The 20018-nt window shown below is 30.9% G+C and overlaps 1 protein-coding gene across 16 annotated transcripts in view; it reads left to right on the forward strand.

Annotated features, from left to right (window-relative positions):
* Pcdh15 (protocadherin related 15) overlaps nt 1-20018 on the forward strand; it is a 746672-nt gene that overhangs the window by 432732 nt on the left and 293922 nt on the right. For 14 of the 16 annotated variants that reach the window (XM_071610757.1, XM_071610756.1, XM_071610753.1 and 11 more), the window contains 3 exons: nt 1988-2194; nt 8774-8908; nt 10984-11133. In XM_071610757.1, the coding sequence (XP_071466858.1) occupies nt 1988-2194; nt 8774-8908; nt 10984-11133 (492 nt within the window). Of the gene's footprint in view, nt 1-1987; nt 2195-4745; nt 4767-8773; nt 8909-10983; nt 11134-20018 lie in introns of all 16 variants that reach the window. The other 2 variants (XM_071610752.1, XM_071610751.1) reach the window with 1 other exon arrangement.

The following is a 20018-nucleotide window of genomic DNA, read 5'->3' on the forward strand; positions in this document are numbered from 1 at the left end:
TCAACACATATTAATCACAACTGCTGGATGCAAAAAGGTCCTCTGCAAAATGATGTATCGGTAGCACACATGATCATGTGTGAAAATTTCAGAGAAAGCCACACATTTTTCTATTACTATTCTTAAGGTTCAGCAGGAGCTCATAAACTTTTGGTTCCATGAAAGACCTTGCCATTCTTCCAGAAACTAATTTAAATATACAAACTATGTAATATTCAACATCAAAACAGAAATATAAGAATACTTAAATGTACATGTAAATTTTGTCGATGCATTATGTCATAGTATTTCACTATAGTGATTACATGAAAGGAAAAATAAAACTCAGATTCTTTAGAACAATCTAATTCCTATTTCATTCCTATTTTTAAAGTAATAATTACTATCCAATATTTTAACATATCTTAAGTATGAATAATCATAAGAAGTGAAATGTATTGTGACTTTTATTGCTCCAAAGTCACCAGTTTTACCAAACAACACTATGGTTTGCTATCCATTTTCTTAATTGTTGAAAATATTAAATCACAATTAGAAAAAAGTAAAAAATATTCTCAGTTCTTTCCTCTGGATTAAAAAAATAAGTAAAACTATTGGTCTGAACTACTTATAAACACTAGAGTTTCTCTATATAAAAATGAATTATGGAAGTCATTTTTTACCTAGAAAAACTCTAGTGTTTAATATTAGAAAAATTGACCTTAACTTTGTGCTTATTTCAAATGGACTATTTTAGAAGTGGGAAAAAAACATATTGATATAAATTAATGACAGAAAGGTTGAATGCATTTCAATAAATCTATATACTATTAAATTGTAGTGCTATTTTCTCCTAACCATTAAAGGAGATTTTTTTTAGAAACCAGTGGTGATAAAATCTTCTCTTATACTAAATCTTTAGATTCCTATGTAGTAAAACACACCTTTTCAGAAAAGCAGAGTCTAGGTTTGATGCTTCCTCATTCAAAGAATGGTCATATACAGACTTCCTAAGAAAAATTATTAGAAGTGAAATTTTTGTAAATTTCTTAAATTTAAAAAGAAAGCAAACTTATACATACAAATTAATATAATTTTCTCAGGTATAATTGAATGACATAATTCTTGTAATAATATTTGAAATTTTATAGCTATTAAAATATTATGATGAAATTATCTCTTTATAGGATACTTTTAAGAACTTTCAATTGGTAATAAATATATCTTTAATCTATTAATTTTACATAAAATTATAAATTGAGGCGCATCTTAGTCTGTTGCGGCTGGTATAACAAAATTATATAAACTATGAGGCTTGTAAATGATGGACAGTTATTTCTCACAGTTCTGGATCAAGGCACTGGCAGATTTGATGTTTGGTGACTGCCCATTCTTCACACAAAGGGCATTGTTGCTGTGTCTCACATGGTAGAAGGAGAAAAGAGGAGTTTTCTGGCACCTCTTTATTGAGGGCAACAATTTCATTAATGAAGATTCTGCTATTATCACTTCCTAAAACCTCCAACTCTTGATGTTTTTACCTTGGGTGTTAGGGTTTCAACAGCTGAATTTTGAGGTTACAGAAACATTATGACTACAGTGTGAAACAAGAAGACTTGGAAAAGACAAAAATAGGTGTGGTATTTTGTTAAGGTTATAGTCCTTTTTTTTCCCTTTTATTTAAATATTTCATCAGCAAGGCACTGAAATGCCTTACTTCTTATGTTCTGTGAACCTATGTTTAAACAGTCATCATTCTTTATGTTATAATAATTAATTGCAGTATTTTTTAAAAATATATATATTCTGGATTGAAAATAGAGGCTCAAACAATAAGCCTGGTACTTCTGTTTCCTGATTTATGTTTTTTAATGGATCTTTAATGTATTTCTTTTTTTTTTTTTTGTAATGGTACTAGTTTAAAAAAATCCATATATACAGCAAGAAAAGTGTCACACAAGAAGGGTATCCTAACACAATTTTTTAAATGTTTTGGTTTTTATTTAAGGCTGAGCAAGACAATGGCCATCCCCTCCCTGCCTTTGCCAGTTTACACATTGAAATACTGGACGAGAACAACCAGAGCCCCTATTTCACAATGCCAAGCTATCAAGGCTACATCCTTGAATCTGCCCCAGTGGGAGCAACCATTTCTGACAATATAGATTTAACCACTCCTCTAAGAATTGTAGCTCTGGACAAAGACATAGAAGATGTAAGTGAAATATGCATTTTTTCCTTTTGTTTTGTTAATACTTATTCTTATATTTATGTTGTTTTAATAAAAATGTTACAAAGATATGGCTACATAAACTATAGAATACAGGATATACAAAATCATTATAATGATTTAATTCCATACTAAAGATGTTTTTTAAAAATGTGTTTGAATTCAGTAACTGTTCTTTTTCAGTTTGCAGCAATTCAGTATATAATAGAACAGGAATGTTTCACTTGGGGTTTGCTAAGTCACCGGGGCAATCTTTTGTATTAATATAAATTAAAAACTGTTTTACATAATTACTGATAGGGAAAAAAAATAATGGTGTTACCCAGTGAAAATGAAAATCATGACAGTGGCCCAAGAGTGTGATTAGGGGGAGTTTATGCCATATGTTGGTACTCTCTTAAAGAAAACACATTGGGGGCAATGGATCGACTCAAGTCTGGCAGTGGCTATAGACATGACCACTCTTCCATCGTTGTCTTCTGGCTTTGTGGAACTGACCCTATCTGCATGAGTGGAAAGTGGTCCAGGTTGTACAAATCAGAGTACTTTATTCCCTTAGTGATAGTCATATTATGTGTGGACTTGATAGAAAATCTATACCAGAGTTTTCCTCAAATACACCTTCATGACACATATTTCCTTATAGGAAAAGCTTCGAGTTCAGGTACATTCTATATTTGCTATCCTGAACGTTTCTTCATCCTCAATTTCTGATACTTCTGCTTTACTCACTACACTTATCAATTACTTGTAGTTCCCTGCATTCACCAAGCTATGTTTTACCTAATTTTTTTACATATTTTTATGTTTTGAAAACTTTCATCTTCTTTTATCCAGAGCAGCATGGATAGCTTATATTTAATGTATGATTTTATAATTCAGCTTAGACATTTCCTTACACAGAAATCTTTCAGGGCATTCATTGCCCAATTTGCATTGCAAACACCCTCACAGTGCATGTCTCTATGACTCATCCAACTTTGTAATGTGGGTCTTTCTCCCTCATGGAGTTTAAATTTCTTGGGAAAATGTCCTATATGTTAATAACATATGTATCCTGAACACTACCACAGTTTTCAGCACTTGATAGATTTTAATAGTTCTTCAATTTAATGATAAATTCAGACATGACTGAATAAATGATAATATCTAATATATGATTCAAAAATTATAATGATATTAAGTTAATTAATTCCATAATTTAGCATATAGCCCATTCCATGGTTGGCCAATTCAATTCTGAGATGGTTCTTCCTCATATTGCTATGAAACCAATCTACTTGGAACTCACATATTTTCTTAAAATTTCAATTTACCAGAGCATAGAATAAATCTGTGAAATAGTCACTAATGTGTTTGAAGATGAATTTACGTTCTTCTGAATCATCTCTTTTTGCTGACCAAACATTCATTATTTTTGTGACATACATTAGTTCATTGCTAGGATCTTTAAAAATCTGCATTAACAAGAATATTTCAAGGTGGTTTTTCTTTACAATAAAAAAAAATTGCTTCATGGTGAAATCTTGACACTAATGAAAGCCAGAATTAGTGAAAATAATCAGCATAGGGACAAACTGTTTAAGAAGAAAGAGACATGTCACCTTAGGCCAGTATCACCAATAAAATTGTAAATTAAGCTCAAATGTAAAAACAGAATTGGTCACTGCAGGGCTAGGCTCCCATGAATTGTTTTAAGAATAGCTCTAACAGGGCAGATACTAAGGAGTGACAAATTTGAATTAATAGGTCCAAAAATCAAGTTGGACTTCTTTCTTCAATTAATTAGAAAATGAGCACAAAAGTTTAAGAAATGTTGTTAGGGATTGAAGAGTTATGATTTTCTTCACAGTGGAGATTTTGACTTTGAAAGAATCCTAAGAGTTATAGTAAAACGAAAAAAGCAAAGTACAGAAAAAAAAAAAAAACCAACAACACTTATGCCAGTGGGGTTTTTTTTGTATAAATGCACATAGACATATACAGATTTATATTTGTATGCATAATATTTATGAATCATTCATATTTATGATTTTTAAAGGACTCTTACCACATTATAGTTTCAAACTAGTACTAGGTAATGTACAAGGTGTGTAAAAAGGAGATATGAGACTGCCATGTTTATAGTGTCAGAACAACTAAAAACTGATTATTGAATTCCATTTAGAAAATAATAGTGTAGAGATCACCCATTTGACTGGTAAAAAGAGAATTGTTTACTTACCATTCATCCATTTATGTAAGTTAATTTCCATAAAGTATTATTGTTTCAAGACACAGATATCTTACTTAGAAATAAACTCAATATATTCTTAAAGATATTAGGTACTTTAAATAAATACTTGTAATAAATATCATTGTTACATAATATGTATGTCACAATAATAAGAAAAATGTTACATGTATTTTGAGAAAAGTTGTGAATTTAGACATTGGAAAAATTGATTTGTCTCTCTTACTAGTGTACATTTTATGTATCATGTTGTAATTGTAATTATTTATATTTATATTTTTTTCATATCTAATTTGCATATAGGTTCCACCTGGTGGAGTTCCTGTAGGTATTAGGCGCTGATTTTGTGACTGTTCATTGCTGTGGTTAATTTCTTTTTTTTTTTTCTTTTTTCTAGTATAACTTCACTATCATTTATACATATATCTAAAAAAAGCTTTATGAATGTTTAAGCACATTTACATCATATTATTGATTATTGATTATTATACCATGAAAATTTGTAGTTCACAATGAAATTTTGTAGTTTGTAATTTCATTGTGAATTTTGATAAAGATTGCTTATTTATTTATTCATTTTGTCTATTACAGACATTAATAATTCATTACAGCATTCTTTCTAAAAGACTAAATTTTAAATTGAACTTTTCTGAACTAGGTACCTCAGCAACTACTTGTTAATTAATTAAAATTTCATATTAGATGAAATTTTTTGTCATTTCCTGTTATGCTTGTACCTATATATGCATGTATCTAGGTAAGTATACATACATATGCACATATGTACATATGTGAAGAAGATTTATGTGCACATGTAAAAACATGCATATATTCTTGTGTGTGTGATGAAGTGTCTTGATTCCCATTATGTACTCTAAATTGGTTTAAAATTCACTAATGTCATATTTGAATTCTAAATAATGGGATGCCTTTGCTTATTTTACATTCATGTATTTTTTACTATGGTTTTATACATGTATTTAAATTTATATTCATTTTTATGTCATTTTGAGTGTGTGTCAGAATTTATTTTACTCTCAAATAATAATATATAAGTCAATGTAGTAATAAGTCATGCTTTTAGTACATACCAAATGCATATTCTATAGTAAGTATTTCCTTATGTCACAGAAGAAAATGATTTTAATCAATTATCTGTTTATATATTGATTTAGAATACTACCATTCATTTTAAATAATCCAACAGACACAACTACTACAAAATATGTATTCTCTATCATTATTTTTCTACTTGTATCCCAGTTTATGAAACTTAAAACTATGAATTGAAATGTGTTATATATATATACAAATGTTGACTGAACTTAGCACATTTATTATAGGAATATAAAGTTCTAATATGTTTATGAAATACAAACTGAATATTATGATGCAGTTTGTCAATGAAAGATTTAAAGTTATAAAGGGTTTGAACGAAGGATATTTGACTTCATATATACATTGTTCCTTACTAATTTTTTTACATAACTGAACTTGTCAAGAGCAGCAAAATCACTGTAAATACTGTCAATCAAAACAATAGTTTTGTTGATGTCAATGCATGAACACTGAAGATTGATATTAATATTACATAAAATTTTCACAAAATGCATAAAAACATAATATACTTTCTGAAACACTCATATCACTCTTGAAAGTGGTATTATTTTTAAAAATCAAGCTAAAATATTAAACTTTGAATTATATTTTGCTGAAAATTTCCAAATATGTCTTAAGTTTTTGTACTTAAACATCAAGATACTCACCAATAGCATCTGTGTATTATATATACATCTAAGTGTGTATGTATGTACACATACATACATACATATAAAATCTACTATTTTAAGTAAATATAAATATCAAAGAGTTCTATTTCAATCATAGATTAACTGTGTAAAATAAATTAAAATGTTTTATGAAAGGTCATGTATACTTCTAATTTTATATATTACATTATCTCTTTTTTAAGAAATAACAATCTGTAATCCTAGAGGATGTATTTATTGATCTCTTGCTAGTTACTATAAGAGAAGTCAAGAAGTTGAGAAACAAATTATCAAAAGATATTTAATATCTTTTTTATGCAATATGAGACACTTTATAGATTATCAAATTTGTGTATCATTTTAAATAGAAACATTTGACAATGAAATCTTAGGATTTTCAGAAAATTGATAAAACAAAATGATTCCCTTTGTGACATACCGCAATAGACTATAGCCACACACATACACACAGTCGCTTACAACAACATTCAAATGTTTAAAAAGCTCATGAGTATAGGAAGGAATATATCTAGCTAATTTGGTAGGGGCTACAGTTGAATGGAAGAAAAGAAATTAAAAGATAATTAAAGTATTAAATAAGTAAAGAAATAATAAGGGATTTGTACAAAAAGAAAAAAATAAATAGTAAAGAAGCCACATAGCAAAACTTGCTACTACGTATTACTGGACCTTAAAGTTTTTAGTAACATGAAGTGTATTAGATGCATTATTGTGATGTTAAGAAAATTGAGGAAAAATATATGCTATTTATTTTGATATTGATGCATGCTAATATTTTTGATCATCTTTGAAGTAATAATTGAATTTCATCGTGACTGTGAAGTGTAACAAAATAATGAGAATCTTCTAGAATGTGGTTCAAAACGTTACTTTTATAAATAAATAATTATATTTTAAAAATTGAGTATCATATTTGATTATTCAAAATAACCCACTTTCTATCCATATCTTAAATTGATCTCATGACATTAAAATGCAAATGTCTGAAATACCTGTTTGAAAATATCAGATTGTAAGATCTCTTGCCCATTGTATTTTAATGTATGTGACTACTTTGTAATATGCAGACTAATTGAAGCTATTACCTTTAGCATTAATTTTTGCATTATTTGGAGATAAATGTAGCACACTGACCTTAAATCAAAATCATGGACACAGAAATTACCATAAAATGAGATATTATGAATGCATAACTTCAGGTTCAAATGAAATTATTCATTTTAAATTGTTTAAAGAAATACAGATTTCAGTTTTGAAAATTTTTATAAGTTAAAGTATAGTGTGGCTTAAAGTGTACCCACTTTTAATTGTATTAATGGGCTTTACAACTTTCTTTATTCACATAGAAAATTTAAAAATGTGAATCCTGGTTTTATTTCCAAATGAATATTTTTTTAACAATCTGTTACTCTCTGCTCTGTCCTATGTCCTTGATACTAGACTTAGGAAAAAAGTTCTTTCTTATGAAACTGTGTTTCACATCATACTATTCATAGTATTTTAAAAGGTATCATATCCATACAGATACCTTAGCTCCCGGTATTATACATTTTTATTTTTCATAGTCTTCCTCATATTCCACTCTCTCAATATTCACCTTTTGTTTGCCCCACCTGCTTTCCCTTCCCACTACACATATACCAATCCAAGTGTCCTTGCTTTATATCTGTTTTTTCTCTGAATTGCAGAGAATAATTATCATTCAGGGTTGGCAATAAAATTGTGAAGAATTTTCTGTGCCAAGTTAATTATCTCTTATTCTTGAACCTTTGAATATGCTTGAACCTCAATATGCATTATCATTTTTTCCAGGCTCTCTTAATAGATACCTGTGTTAAATTCTTATTTTAAAAAAAAAATCTGAAATATTTTAATTAAAATAAGTGTTATGTTTCCCTTTGAAAAAACTTTGCAATAGTAAAATGAGGAGAAAGCATGATATTTACGGATAATGAATAATACATAACTGATTTTATTCCTATTTTACATTAAACCTTGAACAAGATATGAGCAGTTTATTACTACAAATGAAGGAACTGTAAAATCTTATAACTAAACTTCTGGGACCCAATTTCCTTTTCTTACATTTATTTCTTATTTCTTGAATCCAATAAAGTTATGGAAAATATTGATATTAAGTAGTAAGTAAGAATATGTTCAATTGGATTGCTTTTTATTCTTTTTATTCTTTTCCTTGTTTTTTGATATTAATTACAGCAATATTTTTCTTTTAAAATAGTTTTTCAATATGAGGGCTTGAACTTTTGTTCCTGCTAGGCAACCTCTGTACCTCTCCGCTACATTTCCAGTCTTCTAGTACATATTTTAAAATATTCTGCATTTCATACTACGGGTCACCATTTTTTGACCACCTTAGATTATTCATGAGTAAATATCTATTAACATCTCTTTTTTTTCTTAGTAAATCTTAATATAGTTGTACATATTTTTTGTAACAAACATTAAAAATTAATTTTAGGTAATTAAACTAATAGCCACATTATGTAATCAACTTTTCAATAATGAACTTTTTTTTTTAAGACAAAAGACCCAGAGCTTCACCTTTTTCTGAATGATTACACATCAGTCTTCACTGTCACGCAGACTGGTGTCACTCGCTACCTCACCCTGCTGCAACCAGTGGACAGGGAAGAACAGCAAACTTACACATTTTCGGTAAAAAATTTCATATATATGCATGTAAATGTCTTCTGTCTTTTTGAAATGGAAAGAGATGTCTGGTTAAAATTGACAAGGTCTATGATTTGAAGAGAAAACTTAAATATTTCAGGTAATGTTGAAGAAAATATCAATTGCAAAAAATTCTTCATATGTATCTCACCTTTTTCAGTGCATAAATTTGTGTAGCTACATTAATATTTTCCCCACAAAAGGAAAACACTTCTTCAGTCTTCACCATACACTAAAAATTAATAATATAAACTAGAATTCACCAAATAATCCTGTCTTAAACTTTTTGTTGTATTTTCAATTTTGTCATAGGGTTAAGCTAGTAATTCTCAACTGAGGATATTTTTTTTACATTCAGAGAATGTTTTGTTACATATGGAGGCATTTCTGGATGTCACAACGGAAGGGAGTGCTACTGGCCTCTAATGGGTGGATACAAAATATGGCTCTGAAAATCTTATGACACACCAAACACCCCTTACTAAAAACTATCTGGCCCAAATGTCAATAGCATGGAGAAATCGTGGGTTGGGGTTGATTAATCAAGGTTGGGGAGTGAATATTATTAAAGTTGTGATTGCACATATTTATCATGAAGTAGAAACACATACATACACACACACACACACACACACACACAAACACACACGGACTAGTATAATAAGGTTTAAGAGATAAGTACAGATCTAAAAACTATGTCAGATCCTTCAATAAAGTGTAAGAAAAGATGAACAGATAATAGATGCAAGTTATTGAACTTGGGATTTCTTTCTGGACAGGCCTACATAACAAAAGACTGGAATTTCTAGAAAATCTTATTTGACAATTAGTTATGTGTCTAAACCTTATTAGACACATAGTTGATTCCAGAAGCCATTCTCACAAGAATGGATGTCTGATACTTGTAGAATTGATTGTCACACATTCTCAATTATTTTTTTTAAGTGGAGAAAAATCAAGGAGAACCCCTTTATTACACATTTATAGAATATAAATATATATATATATATATATATATATATATATATATATATATATATATATATATATATATATATATATATATATATACTATAGTTATTAAAAATGGATCAATTTTTAAAATTTTTAGTATATTATATTTTGCATTCCTTTTTCCATCATGCTTACAATCTTTCCAAACTTGTTTTCTGTTACCAAAGTGTTCTGCAACCACTACCCCACCACTGTACAAATGAAAGAAATAAATATCCAATAGGTCCTTGAAAGAGACATTAACAGAGAAACTAAATTAATCCAATGACACATTAATAATTATTGAGTTTTCAAATTTTTAATACTGTAATCACTAGTAACAAATGTTAGTGAGTCCTTTAAAATTATCGTTTTGTGAATTTGTACAATATAATTTAACATATCTAGTGTACCTAACTTCTTGTCTGATAAAAATATGTTAATGTTAACTATGAAAGTAACTATTATATCTAAGGGGAAAAAAGAAAATATGAAAATAGTAGAAACTATTAAATAAGAGGAAGGGGTGGAGGAGTAAGAGGGAGGGCAAGGAGGAAGAATGGGGGCAGGGATATGAGTCAACTATGTTATTTTCATGTACAGATATGCTGCAGAGAAACCCATTGTTCTGTATAATTAAAATGCTCCAGTAAAAAGTAGATATTATATTGTAATATTACACAATATTATATTTAAAATACCTAAACATGAAGAATATGTTCCAATTAATTTTTAAGGATTATTTTGTATTTAGCTCTAAGGAATCAGTAATGTTATTGGTTCACTTTAAGCCTCCAAGATATTTTGCATATCCCCTTATTTAAAATGTGCTTGCATTGGAATGTGTTGAAAGTAGAACAGGATCCTTACTAATTTCTTTTTAGTACATTAAAAAACTTGAATATATGCGTATATATTTTTATTACTTCCTTTCATCAACAAAACATCTTATTACCCTTTTAAAATTGTAAATCACTTATTAAAAACTCATTAAGTTGTAAGAGTGGATTCTGTACTATTTATACTTGCATGAGTTCTCTATTAAGTGTATTTTTCTTCCTCTAAAGATAACAGCATTTGATGGAGTACAAGAAAGCGAGCCAGTTATTGTCAATATTCGAGTGATGGATGCAAATGACAATACTCCAACCTTCCCAGAAATATCCTATGATGTCTATGTATACACAGACATGAGTGCGGGAGACAGTGTCATACAGGTAAGTACCCATATGATTTAAGGATATGCACAAAGCAGTTATTTCCATGGGCATTGCACAACGTATTAAGAAATCACTTAAGAAATAAAAATGAGGGCTGGGGCTGTAGCTCAGTGGCAGTGCACTTGCCTAGTATGCATTGAGGTGCTGGGTTCAATCCTCAGCACCACATTAAAAAATAATAATAATAAAATAAAATAAGGGCATTCTGTCCATCTAAAACTATAAAAAAATTAGAAAGAAATAAAAATGATTTTCAGACTTATATGGCTTAATTTAGCTTAAATGACTTTAAATTGATGCTCACTTTTCAAGTAAATATAAATATATATGTCTACATGGACTCTAAAGTAGAATGAAGTCATTATTTGGTATAAACAGCTATTTGACTTGTTTGTATTTGATTTGAAATAATTTAACTGTTTTACACATTTATTTTAAGGTCAGGATTGTAATTAATTCATTTTTATGTCAATAGAAACTATATCCATACATCCTCTCACATATCAAATGATTTATATAATAAATGATTAATAAATCTTTATTTGAAAATGAAAGAAAGGAAGGCCAACATACATCAAGAAATAAGTGAAAGAAAATATGAATGAGTGAGAATTTATAAATGCACTAGGGTTTATTTATAGTTAATTGATGGACTAAGAGAATTACATTTTTCTTTATGGGATAGTCTACCTTAGGTAGCCAAATTAGTTTATACAGATAAAGGAATGATAATTATTTTCATGTTCTTATTTAATTAAACCTGATACTCTTCTCTATAATGATATAATTGGAAATAAAACTAAGTTTATATAGAAAAACAGCCAGCAGGGAACTAGAAAATGTAACTAAGAAAACGATCATAATTATGTGGTGGAACTGAATCTCAAAAATGCTTGCCTTAAGGGATCAAAAGCTTTTTTTCTGACATTTGAAGGCTACAAAACTTAATTTCCCTTATGGATCACTTTATAAAACAGATCTTGCTTTGCATTTAAAGATTTACATTTTATACATTTTCCTGAATTATGCAGATATAAATTGTTGTTTGTGTATCTCTGCCTGCATTTTCAAAAAAAAAATATTTAAAAGCCAAGAAATTAAACTTTATAATTAGTATTTTTAATGTTATTCCTGGTATGAAGTAAATGAATGTTTGGCTATCAATCATCCTGTAGGAGCCCAGAAATAAAATGAAATGGATTTCCCATTGAGAGAAAAAATTAAAACAAAGCACAATGGTTTAGAACTGTGATTGGCAAAAGCCCTTTTAGGGTCATGACATTGGTTGCTATGCTACACTCCCTTCTGCTCATTAACCCCACTGACCCCAAAGAAGATCAATTAGTTTTCTTTTTGGTTAGTAATCTTAAAATCAAAAAGAGTGAAAATATTAGAAACGAGGGTGATAATGAGCACTCTACAGAAAAAAGAGGGTTGGATAACATGTTTTAATTATTGTAATGTCATTCTCAACATATGCATGAGATTATTTTGGCCTGATGTGAGTGCACACTAAATTCCTGTAGTCCACTATTTTCTTACTATGAAAAAATTGTCATTGCCCATAGGAAGTCGATAGGTTAGTCACAAATATGTTACCAGGCCCTTGTTGAAAACTATAAGCTATAAATTATACCACTGAGTTTTTGTATATCTCTTATGCTCGATTATTGTGAAAAGGACCAAAGTGATTCTGATTTTTATATGTGATGAATTGAAACTAAGATAAACATTATCTTAAAGCAGCACCTTTACACCCATATCTGAAACTGTAACTGGATTATCAGCCTTTGTAAAAACATTTCTCGCAGAGGAAGCTCTGGAATGCAACTATCACTGATTCTTCACCTCAATGACAAAATTATCTAAATTTGTCAATCAATCCAAGTGCCAACATATCTATAGTTGTCTCTTTGTTGTCTGTCTCTTCTGTCTGTGTCTATCTATCTAATCTGGATTTCACTCATATCACACCACTAACATCATATAAAATCATATATCATGTCTGTCTATTCTATATGTATCAAACTCAAAAGCATTTCTCATTCATTAATCTATTTGAAACTTATGTGGATTCCCAAATTTATGGAAAACTCCCTTAGTTCTCAAGCTACATCTCTGCAGGCTGAGCCATGTTATTGTTGTTGTTCAATTCTCATGCTTTGAATGTTAATATTCCTTTAAAATCTGCTTCTAGCTCTCTCTTTCCTCTACTCCAAAATTTTCATGTAGTACCTCCATATATACCCATGTCTCTCAAAGTGAGAAATTCCCTGTTTTAACCTTTGTCCTGAGCATTGAGCTGACATCACAGACGTCTGTTGAACTTGACCATGTGGAGTTTTGACAAGCACTTCACACTGTATATAGCCAAGAGAAGTTAACTAATCCATTATCTTTCTGGCCCTCTTTGGAGGTGATTATATTATGAAGCACCCCTCTAGTCCTTAGGAGATGTAGTTGTATTTGCATCCTTCACCTACTGCATACCTTCTTATTATTTTTCAGATTATGAAATTTCTATCTTCTTTTAACCCTAAGGCAGTATTGCACTAGTTATAGTACTCATGTTGTGCATTAAATCTTAGACTGCCATTCTACCTGTCCGCTACTATATATATAGAGAGAGAAATACATCTCCTTTTCTTCCCACCTGATCCATCCTGCATTTCTACTTCAAAATATATCTGTCATCATTTTCTTTTATTTTATTTATAAAGGACTTTATTTTTAAAGAAACTTTGAGTTCACAACAAAAGTGATGGAAGGTACAGAGTTTTCTGATACATTCCCTGCCTCCCCTGTTATCCACACCCTCTACCAGAGTGGTTCATCTGATACAATTGATGAGCTTACACTTACATTTTTTAATCTTTCAAACTCTGCAGTTTAGATTAGTATTTACTCTTGGTATTTTACAGTCTCTATGTTTTTACTAATGCATCCTAATGTGCATATAACATTATAGTATCATACAAAGTAGTTGCACTGACCTAAAAATCCTGTGCTTTCCCTTTTCAGTCCTCCCCCACCACTTCTTGACAACAACTGAATTTTCACTTCTTTCACTTTATAATATGCATTAAAGCTTTCTCCATGTCTTTTCATGGCTTGATAACCTATTTCTTTTAATGCTGAATAAAATGCATTATCTCAATATACCACAGATTGTCTATTCCTTCTCTTACTGAAGAACATCTTTGTAACTTTCACTTTTTTATCAATTATTAATAGATCTACTATAAATGTCTTATGCAGTTTTTAAGCAGTAATATTATCAATTCCCTTCTGTAAATAACACGGAGTAGGATTTCTAAAATGTATGCTGAGACCATGTTTAGTGTTTGTTTCTAATTTTTTATTGGTTCTTTTTGGTTTTACATGATAATAAAATTTATTTTGATATAATTATAAAAGCATGGATTATAATTTGTTCTAATTCAGTCTCCAGTGTCTCTCTTTCCCTCCTTTCCTCTCACTTTCTATTCCCTTCCATCTACTCTACTGATCTTTCTATTTAATTATACTTTTTAAAAAATTAATGTTGGGCTGGGGTTGTGGCTCAAGTGGTAGCACGCTCACCTACAATGCGTGAGGCACTGGGTTGGATTCTCAGCACCACATAAAAATATAATAAAGATATGTGTCCACCTAAAATTTAAAAATAAATATTAAAAAATTAATGTCTTGTGGTTGTACACAATGATGAGATTCACTGTGCTATATGCATATACATATATACAGGAACGTTAGGCCCAATTCATTCTATTGTTGTTCCCTATCCCATTCCTTCTCCCTTCCCTTCATTCCCCTTTGTCTTATCCACAAAACTTCTCTTATCTCCCCCCACTTTATTGTGAGTTAGCCTCCACATATCAGAGAAAACATTTGACCATTGTTTTGGGGGGCATTGGCTCATTTCATTTAGCATGATAGTCTCCAATCCATCCATTTACTGGCAAATGTCCTAAAGTCATTCTTCCTGATAGCTGAGTAATAATCCATTGTATATATATATATATACCACAATTTCTTTGTCCATTCATCTGTTGAAGGACACCTAAATTGACTCCACAGAACAGCCATTGTGAATTGAGCTATTATAAACATTGATGTATCACTGTAGTATGCTGATTTCAAATTGTTTGGATATATACCAGGTCGTATGGTGGTTTTAGTCCTAGTTTCTTTGAGGACACTTCCTACTGTTTTCCAGAGTAGTTGCACCAATTTGCAGTCCCACAAACAATGTATCAGTGTACCCTTCCCCCCACATTCTCACCAATATCTATTTTTACTGATATTCTTGATAATTGTCATTTTGACTAGAGTGAGATGAAATCTCAATGTAGTTATAATTTGCATTTCTTAAACTGCTAGAGATGTTGAACACTTTTCATATATTTGTTGATCCTTTGCATTTCTTCTTTTGAGAATTGTTTATTTCCTTTGCTCATTTATTAGTTGGATCATTTTTTTGATGTTAAGTTTTTTGAGTCCTTTATATATCCTAGATATTAACATCCAATCTGAGAGACAGGTGCAAAGATTTTTCTTCCATTCTTTAGGCTCCTTCTTCATGCTCCTAATTGTTTCCTTTGCTGTGAAGAAGATTTTTAATTTGGTCCCATTCATTTATTTATTTCTAATTTTATGTCTTGCACTTTAGAGTCTTGTAAGAAAGGCAGTTCCTGAGCTAATATGTTGGAGTGTTGGGCCTACAATTTCTTCTAGCAGTTGCAGGGTTTCTGATCTAATTCCTAGGTCTTTGGTCTACTGTGAGTTGAGTTTTCTGCAGGGTGAGTCATGAGGTTAAATTTCACTATATTACCTATGGATTTTGAGTTTTCCCAGCACCATTTGTTAAAAGGCAATTTTTTCTCCAACATGTTTGGCAACTTTGTCTAGTTTCAGATAACTTGTATCTATGTGGGTTTGTATCTGCTTCTTCTATTCCATTCCAATGGTCTTCATGCTTATTTTGATGCCAGTACAATGCTGTTTTGTTATCACAGCCCTATAGTATAATTTGAGGTCTAGTAGTGTGATGTTTTCCACTTTGCTTTCTCATTAAAGATTGCTTTAACTATTTTGGGTCTCTTACTTTTCCAAATGAATTTCATGACTGATTTTTCTATTTCTGTGAAAAACGTCATTGGAAATTTAATAGAAATTTTCATTGAACAATATAGCACTTTTGGTAGTTTGGCCATTTAATTTGGTAACAAGCTGCCAAACTATATTCAAAAGTGTTTGTATCAGGGCTAGGGATTTAGCTCAGTTGGTAGAGTGCTTACCTCACATGCATAAGGCCCTGGGTTCAATCCCCAGCACCATGAAAATAAAAGCATTTGTGCCATTTTGCATATATATCATAATTTATTTTTCCAAGCCCATGACTGTCATAAATTTTAATGGTACTCTGATAATCAGTAAGTTTATTTCACAATATTCTCCATTGAATTACTCCAAATGATTATTCTGAAACTAAGTTAGAGCGATCCCCATCCTTCTGGAAACTCTGATAAAGATATGGTTCAAATTCCACACATAACAGCCAAGAACATCAGCCAAGAATAGCCAAAAATTTTTTCCAACTCCTTCTGTACTTCTCCATGTTATTGACTTTAAGAGCATATAGAATTTTGTTTTGTTTTATAATGGAGTATCTTTCCTTTTCTATAACTATTGACATCTTGCTCATGTTTTAATGTATTATTAAAGTTTTACTGTTATTTTTTATTCTTTAAGACATAGTTAAATTGTTAATTCTGTATTAAGCCTTTTTCATATTCTAGGAAATGGAAATCATTGTTTTCATCTTGCTTCCACATATCTAGCTTCCAACTATATCTCTTATATGTTTTATTAAATTATTAACTTTCACATACCTATTTACCTTATAGTACAATAAATCCTTTTTTTTTAATTCGTGCATTACAGTTTTACGTAATTTTGGAATTCATTTTAACATAACTTTACAGGCACAGAATATAATTCGTTCCAGTCAGTCCCCATTACTTCCCTTTTCTGTCCTCCCTTCCCTACCTCCTTTCCCCTTTCTCTACTGTTTTTTTTTTCCTCCTCTTTATATATGTTTTTTTTAAATTAGTTTACTATAGATATACATAAAGGTAAAATTCATTGTGGTATATTCATATATGGACATGGGGTAATTTGATCAGTTTCATTGTGCAATTCTTCCATTTTCTGTCTTTTCTCCCTCTTCTTCTATTCCTTTCTTCTACTCCAATAATCTCTTTTCTATTTTCATGGGATTCCACTCCACCCTCTTCTCTTTCCTCCTCATTTTAATCTAGCTTCTGCAAATGAAGGAAAACATTTGACCTTTGATTTTCTGAGTTAGGCTTATATCATTTACCATGATGTTCTCTACTGACCTATAAATTCTTTAGGACAGGAATTCTTAAAGACTTTTAATTGCCAATAGTTTGCAAAATAGTATATAATATATAAAATAGTATATAGTATATAAAATTGCAAAATTGTATATAGTAGGGATCTGCCTAATATCGATTGAAATTAATTCCCTCACAGCAGCTTCAGTTTAGAAAGAACCTCATTCTAGAAATATGTTCTCTTATTTAAGACAGAATTTGCTCTCTCATAAAGTGTTGTCTCACATGGCTCTTTATTACAATGATCTCTAATTTCACATCTTCGGGCAAGATACATTTTCCTGATTTTATTTTGGATAAATATTTTAAAATATAGATATTTGATACACTTCCTTAATTATGATTTATCATGGATCATGGATTATTAGAGCTAGAAATATTTTGAAAATAATTTTTTTCACAATCTAGTTTTTTAGAAAAACTTGAATGTATATGATGATAATTGATTCAGATTTCCAGAGTTTATAAATGTTGAAACTTATGTTGAATTCAATCTAAGTCAATAGAGTTAGGAACCATACTTGTTCATTGTGTCCCCCCCTGTCCTTTGCACTCTTACATTGTTACAGGGCTGGGGACTTATAGAAAACCTAGGCAAGGGAGGGGCTTCCCTTTCAATTCTACTTCTTATGATCATTTTAGAAAGATATCAGACACCTCACTTGGAGTTACAGACCTGAATTTATTAGAAGGGATGGTGTAGCATTCCTGGCGACAAAAACACTCAGGGTCACTTCAGGGGAACTGGGCTGAGCAAAATAACCACATAAGAGACAGAGATACCTTTTTCTTTAGGGGTCCTGTGACGGCTCCTCCGACCTTAAGGGTCCGCAGAAAAAGAGCGAGGGAACATGTGCCTACCCCCTTTATTGAGGAGAAGCCATTCAAATGAGGCAAGGGGTCAGGTTTCAAGGGGCTGAGTCTAGCTTCCAGATGTCTGCTGTCAGCAAGTTGACTGACAGCTAGGAAGGCCACACCCAAAGGCAGAGCAAGAGAAGGGGACACACAAAGGGCGTTTCCATGGAACATTCTATCCCAAACAGGGCAAGGGGGTTATATCACAAAGGAATGTGTGAGCATAGCTGACCCATGGGTCTGCAGGAAGGCACGCCTACACATGAAGACACATTTTGTGAAATTTTGCGACTTCCAAGATTGGGGCAGCCACCATGAGCCACTTTGGTGTGGCCAGAGCACTAGAAGTGACTGATGCAATCAGGAAAGGAAAATGCTGGTCACAGAGCAGGATGACCTCCCACAGGATGGGATGAAGGAAAGGGGACAGTCTTAAGAGGTCCAGGGCCCTCAGACAGGAGAGAGACAGTGTGCCTCTTTTGTCTTTCAGTTTTATTGAGATTCTATGGTAGTTTCCAGAGAGTTTCACCCAGGTCAACCTCTTGACTTTTGACTGACAGCAGGATGATATTAGACTTTCAAGTTCCTACTGCCATGATCACTTTAGGTGACTCTGGCCCATGGTAACCAATTCTAATTGGAATCTGTTTGTACAAACTTTGTATTCAAGGGGGAATTATCCTTATTTCCCTGAGCTGGTAAGTGGTCTGTGAAAGGGTCTTAAAATTCTCATTTCATGGTAACTTGTATTCTTATTGGAATTATTTCAGGCCTGCATTTCTCCTGCAGATAACAGGTGATTTACTAAGGAATATAAAAAATCATTTCAACTGAAGCCAGGCCACAGATAAATCACTGTTTTTAAAAAAGAAAGCATGTTGGAATCATCACAGTGGGCCCAGTTCATAGAATTAGTCTCTTCACTTCATTTTCTCACCACTCATGCCTGTCTGTCCCCTGTTAACATGACTTTGGACAAACAGTTTAATCTTCTCTTCATTTAAAATTTAAATGCATTATTTACTTTAGGCATAAAACCAAAAATTATATATATTTATGGGTTACCATGTCTTTTCTGAATCTCACAAGAGTGTTGTAAATATTAAATTACTATTTTATAAAAACTACTATACATGTTCACATTACATATGACATCTTTTATAAGTCACCTCATTATTATTATACCATTCTCATTAACTATGTGAAATATTCATGATTGTCAATATTTCTTGCTACCATATCTGTGAAATCTTTTTGTGTAACATATTTTATTTAGTTCTTTGTGGAGAAGACATGATCATAGCATTTTGAAGCATATATTAAGGTTATTTTTTGACTTCCATAATTTTAAAGAAGATTAAACAAGCCTATATAATCATTTAATAAACTTTGTCAATTTATTTAAGAAAATGATTTTTTCCCTCCGGGGTGTGTGTGTTTGTGTGTATGTGTGTGTGTGAGATATATATATTTTAAATTTGATAGAAATATTTATTTGATATCTTAGTAGAGTTTATTATTTTAGCAAACACTAGGTGGACTAAAAGAGCAAACTTTTTTTATCAACAAAAATGTAGATATAGTTTTACATTTGTACATAACTTTATT

This window comes from Marmota flaviventris, chromosome 4 (genome assembly GCF_047511675.1).
Source record: "Marmota flaviventris isolate mMarFla1 chromosome 4, mMarFla1.hap1, whole genome shotgun sequence".
In the NCBI taxonomy this organism is placed as follows: Eukaryota; Metazoa; Chordata; class Mammalia; order Rodentia; family Sciuridae; genus Marmota; species Marmota flaviventris.